At 40.6% G+C, this 6000-nt stretch overlaps 1 protein-coding gene across 1 annotated transcript in view; it reads left to right on the top strand.

Moving 5' to 3' along the window:
• Positions 1-406: 406 nt before the first annotated feature.
• GABRA2 (gamma-aminobutyric acid type A receptor subunit alpha2) overlaps positions 407-6000 on the top strand; it is a 228773-nt gene continuing 223179 nt past the window's right edge. Inside the window, exons 1-3 of the mRNA XM_044292642.1 lie at positions 407-485; positions 1199-1291; positions 2919-3034. Coding sequence (XP_044148577.1) covers positions 1209-1291; positions 2919-3034 — 199 coding nt within the window. The 5' untranslated portion in view covers positions 407-485; positions 1199-1208. The remainder of the gene's footprint in view (positions 486-1198; positions 1292-2918; positions 3035-6000) is intronic.

Here is a 6000-nt window from a genome sequence, read left to right as displayed (position 1 = left end):
TTTTTTTTTAAATGGATTTTGGTGCAATTTGCTCTTCTCCTATGGGGTAAGTAGCTGCTTACTGAAGTGGTGGCTTTATGGATGATGCAGCAGCAGCAGTGAAGCAGGTTGGAAGATGCAGAGAGATCTGCAGGCTCTAGGACCCAGGCATGCTGCAGCTGCAGATCTAGGAGATGTCTGGGTGCAGGGAGCATCATATCTCCATCATATGTAGGTGGGAGACCGCACACCGTGTGCAGCTCCTTTCTTCTCCCCCATCTCCATCCTTGTCTGCTGTGCTGAGGGGACTCCCAGAGCTGGGCGCGTGCACAGGCACTAGTGCGCGCCCCCCACAGCAGCATCGGCGGCGCGCTCCCGCTCAGACCCTCCTCCATTCAGAGCAGCCAGGATCTGGATGTATCTCAGCTACTGCAGCCTCTCTGCACCTGCAACTCCAGCATCCTCTGCAGGCTCCGGGCTGGCACCATCCCCTGCATCCCTTCCAGGTAGACAACAATGAGCCTTTGTGGAGGAGGCTCCTCATCATTGTGTCTGGTGGATTGTAAGGAACTTGCGACCCCCGGAGATGCCAGAGCCTCAGCTTGTTGGTTGTGTCTGCTCTACATTGTAGTATCCATGGCTTATGCATGATCTGTCTAGTGCTCTGGCATTCTCCTTTGGCTCTTATGTCTTGCCAGCCTTTCGGTGGCAGTCCCTGTGGTCCTTCTTGAGTAGTGTACATGTGTAAAGCAGAGGAATAGTGGTTTGCAAGGACCATGCTGTCAAAGTGGGGCAGCACATGGTGCTGAGACTGATATTCCAGGTAAGAGGGTTATGGTCCAGGAAGATGCTTGGAGGGGTTTTATTCCTAGCTCTTGAGGACTTTCTATTATGCCTTCTTCAAGGTTCATAAAGTGCTTCTGCATTCTCTCCATGCATGGTCCTTGTGGACTTTCCACTGCAGAACCTTTGTTCATGCACCTTCTAAACTATGTCTGCAGAACCCAGATGGCCATAAGAGCTTCATGGTTCACATGGACTTTCTTGTGTGCTCATGGTGAGACTGTGTCCATGGTGACTGTGACATTGTGGACCTTTTTATATCCACCTGGACCCTCTTTTTGAACCTCTCTGCATGCTCCATAAGTTCCTCAGCTCTGTTCTTCTTATCCAAGTGCTTCCCAATAATGTTCTTATTTATTTCTTCTTTCTATCCCAGGTCTCTTGTTATGAAAGCCAAAATGGATAATAGGCGGCTGTTCTGCAGAAGGATAGCCCTGCTTGTCACCATTGTGATGTGGGAGTCATCAAGGTGAGCTAATGTTTCCATGTTGTATTATCTTACACTGTGCTAATCACCTTTAGCTGGGTTCTGGCTGCTAGACATTTTTGGTATTTTAATTAAAACATATTTGACACTGGCCCTTAGCAATAAGAAGCTAATTGGAGCATAATGCTTGGAAAAGTCACATTACTTTAAAGAATGGGTGATTCGGTAATGCTGCAAGTGCACAGTGCCCTATAGCTGTTATCTGCAAGGAGCAGAGCCTCTTATTGAGTGTGCCCATTATATCCACTGATTGGATTCTTGGCTATAAGCAATAGAGTCCCGATGTAGACGTATACAAGTGCACCACCAACTTTCTGTATTCCCATGAAGTCTGCAAATCTGCAGAACTGTATGAGAAAGAAGTGCCTGGAGTTACTGCCATCCAACCTGAAGTTACTACAGTATTTTTCAGAAACAGTCTTGTCCCTGGAAAAAGAATCAGAATCTGTTTTAAGACCCTCTAGGTGGCGCTAGTGTACAATGGCAACACAAACAGCGGCTGCTTTATTAGTCAACTTTCTGCTGGTTGTTTAGCTTTATAATGTCAACATAAATACAAAGGTAGTGTTTTCTTTCTGTCACAGCTTACGGTATATTTATCTGTGATGTTATTTCGCAAAAAGGGATAATTTACCCCTTTCTCATAGGGCTTTATGATTCATGCCGTTCCTAAGAAATATGCCCAAAATAACTCAGCGGAGGCCCGAGCATTAATTGTAACTAGCTTCTTTTATGATTCAGCACAGGATACCCAATGTTTTATTCCTAAGCTTACCTTCAGTTTAGTTTTGGCAAGCTCGTTTTTTTCATTTTCTGTTATTTTGCAAATTTGCTCAACCAATAGAATGGTTGAAGTAAAACTATAAAGTTAGTAAAACAGAGCCAGAAATTATATTTGCCAGAACATAACGTATTGAAACATGAAATATTATTTGTATTATTCTATAATGTAGTATTATTATGATTCACTCCCTATTTATCCAGTTTCCAGTCCTATATTTTTAGCACTGAATTCTACTCCTTAGATTTTGTTTTGTTTGTTTTTTTCCTTTTTAATGCATTATGGAACATTTAACGCAATGTATTTTAATCACTTTATCGACTAAGATGTTTCTGGAGAAGCTTATAATAGACAATGTTTTCATGCCCGGTGAATACCAAACCCATTTTTATTTTAATCCAAAGTATCAATATCTATATCTCCTCCTCATCAAACTTCTGATCAATTTTTACAACATACATTTTTATTGAATCTGACTTTGTCTTTGCATTATTTGTATTATACAATAAAAGATACACTTTTAGCAGTGACATATAATATTTTGTCAATGCAGTCAATGCATCCCTAAAGTTTCATGCCTGATCAGTAAGGCCTACCCTTCCGATCATGCCGTATTGCTGCATTAACAAAGTGTCTCTTTATGTGCATACATTCGGTTATATAATTAATGTCACAATAAAACATATTGTTACGAGTCTTCCAACTTTATTGCTGATGCTGAAACCGTGGTGGCTACATCACCCAATTTCAAAATCATCCACAAGCATTGGTTCTGTCATGTCCGATATGTTAACCCTCGGCGTATCTTTTTTTTTTTTTTTTGTCTAGGCAAGTGTTAGCACAAGGTGTGGATGATGATGCAAAAAATAACATCACCATATTCACAAGAATTTTAGACAGACTCCTGGATGGATATGATAACCGTCTCAGGCCTGGATTAGGAGGTAATGCTTCTATGATTTAAGATATATATGGAGAATAGCTTCTTGTTTAGTCTGCACTTTCACAAAATTTGCTCTAATGAAATTACTATGACAAGCAAATTGCTGATTCTAGTGAGTTCAGGGGGAAAACACATAGATAGCAAGTAGTCACCTTCACCAGGAGAACTGGTGGTACATGAAGAATTTCTTTCTCCACCATACATGTGCAGTGTTCATATGTTTAGAGGGATATGCTGTATGTTATCACAGTCCATCACTCGGCTAGCTTTACCCAGTAACAAGGTGACCCTATATACAGTATGTGTATCGCTTCTTGCGTAATTCAAACCTCCTTCCTTCACTGATGGTACAGGTGTAGCAGAACTGAGAGCATCGATTGCCTTAAAGGAATTGACGATTCTGTCTTCTGTCTGGCTGCAAGTAAGCAGCTCGCAACATCATCATTGCACACACAGTCTTCATCAGCTCACCTACATAGGCACTGCACATCTCTTCTTTGGGGAAATAAGAAATGAACCTCATTCTGTCTGTTTTTCACTCACCTGAAAAGTATGATTCTTCTTGTATAAAGCTCTTGGTTTGCTATGGATTGTGAGGACTCTATATGCTTTAGGTCATTTGCACAAAGAAATCATGATTATAAGTTAAACATTAGAGGGTTTAGGCAGCAGCAACGTAACGGCAAGAAAAAAGGAATCCAATTAATTCCATTTTTCTATGAAAAGACATGGCAACATTTGCTAATCAGTGAAGTTGTTGCAGAGCGGACATTCGTGATTTCTGTTTGCATTTATATTCTTTGGCAGTGGTGTTTAGTAGTCTGTACTCTTCAGTAGATCTTTTCACTGGGACCTATCGCTCCACACCCTTTGGTAGCTTACATTTTATATGTTAAAAATTATAGTTTTTCTTTTAGATACTCTATGTTGTGTGGTGACAGAGAAAATCACGATGTAGCACACATGAGTTAGCATTTTGGCAGAACTCATAAGGAGGACACAATTATTATTATTGTCTTACATTTAAATAGCTTAAAGAGAACCTGTCACCGGGATTTTGTGTATAGAGCTGAGGACATGGGTTGCTAGATGGCCGCTAGCACATCTGCAATATCCAGTCCCCATAGCTCTGTGTGCTTTTATTGTGTAAAAAAAAACGATTTGTCCTGTATGTGAGATGAGTCAGGGACAGGACTCATCTCAGGTTAATTTGCATATGTATCAAATCGTTTTTTTTTTACACAATAAAAGCACACAGAGCTACGGGGACTGGATATTGCGGATGTGCTAGTGGCCATCTAGCAACCCATGTCCTCAGCTCTATACCCAAAATCCCGGTGACAGGTTCCCTTTAAAACTAAACCCGTAAGGCAGAAGTCAGGCCAAATGTATCACCTTTGCAACATCTTGCTACACTTTGTAGACATGTTTCTTTCTCTTGTTATGTTGGCTTACAGTAGACCCAATTTTGGTTCAGTTTAGCACATTTTAAGCCATGGCCCTCTTTTGTAGGCTATGCCCTCTTAAGCCTCAACCCATTTCAAATCTGTATAACAATTTGCCAAACGTGCCAGAGCCACACAATAACTGTGGCACAAGGCATGTACGCAGGTTTTTTTGGTGCAAATTAAGCCAGAATTCTATCACATTTATTCATCTAATGCCCTGCAATAGTTTCTTTACAATACTTCATTCCCACCTCTTAAGATTTCTTCTGTGCAGCTCCTACAGTATCATCTCCGCTGTGGAAACCTCACCTTGAGCAGCTTTACGTAGGCTAGAGCTACACTGAGACTTTTTGTAGCGCTACTATTTTCCCTATTGTATATGCAATCAGTGCTGTAACTAATACACTCTTCCCATCTTCTCCAATAGATTGAAGGTTCTGCTTAGCAGGATCTTCTTTACTTTTGTTTCCTTGTCAGCACATGTCCTTTTCCACATTTGTCACTTTGTACCTTGACTGTTTTTCAGCTGTAAAATCCTGCAGTAATATAACGGTCTGCAACTAAATCTCCATATTTATTGCACACATTCCAATACTAAAGAGTTACATGATCAGTTCAGCTCTAGTACACTTGTATAGTTATTCAGAAGGCATTTGCTGTACCTTTCTTCTTACATTAGGCTAAGCCTACACAGTGATCTTGTTCGCGTGCCAGCTGTCATGCCCAACTATCTCATGGTAGCAGGACAGCCATAGATAAGAATGGGGTCGCAGGGCATCTTTCAAGTTTGCTGCAACTTCAACTCCAGAATTGCCAAAAATCCAGCAGAGTTGAATATTTAGCGATTCTGGGGTCGCAGCAAACTTGTGAGTCGCGCTGTGACCCTATTCATTTCTAAGGCTGCCCATCTGCCATAAGCTAGTTGGGCATGACAGCTGTCACGAGACCAAGATCACTGTGTAGCTGTAGCCTGACCTAGAACTTTTCTGTTCCTGAGAAAGTTTCTATGGTATCTCATTTTGCAATGTCTCCTTCTTCAGCCTAGTTGCATAATGCTTTTAATAATGTGCTACGTGTGCCCTACTTCACTCTTGTTACTATAAGATCATCTGACACTTTAGATCATTAAATAAATTATATAAGAAGGACATCATTATTTGTTTTTGCTAAGCCCGGGGCACATGTCTTTTATACAAGAACACGGTTTACCTTCATTACTTTCAGACTTGACTATTATTAGATCTAATAGATTTAGGGTTTTGTTGCTCATTAAATTGAATGTTGTTACTTCTTTTAATTCATTTATTTACTTTTTGAAAATTTTTTATTTTTTTGTTTGCAAATATTAATAAAAAGGAAAAATATATTTGACTTTTTGTAGTTCCTTTACCTCTTGGACTTGGGAGTAATTTCCAGAATGGTTGCTCTTTCGGTTGGTGCATTTGAGAGGAGTGTCTGGCACAGTGTATGGGAGCCTTTCTCATTTTATCGTATGTGTTTTGATGGGCTTTCATTCTCC

This window comes from Bufo gargarizans, chromosome 1 (assembly GCF_014858855.1).
Source record: "Bufo gargarizans isolate SCDJY-AF-19 chromosome 1, ASM1485885v1, whole genome shotgun sequence".
NCBI lineage: Eukaryota > Metazoa > Chordata > Amphibia > Anura > Bufonidae > Bufo > Bufo gargarizans.
This window is presented reverse-complemented; position numbering and strand designations above follow the sequence as displayed.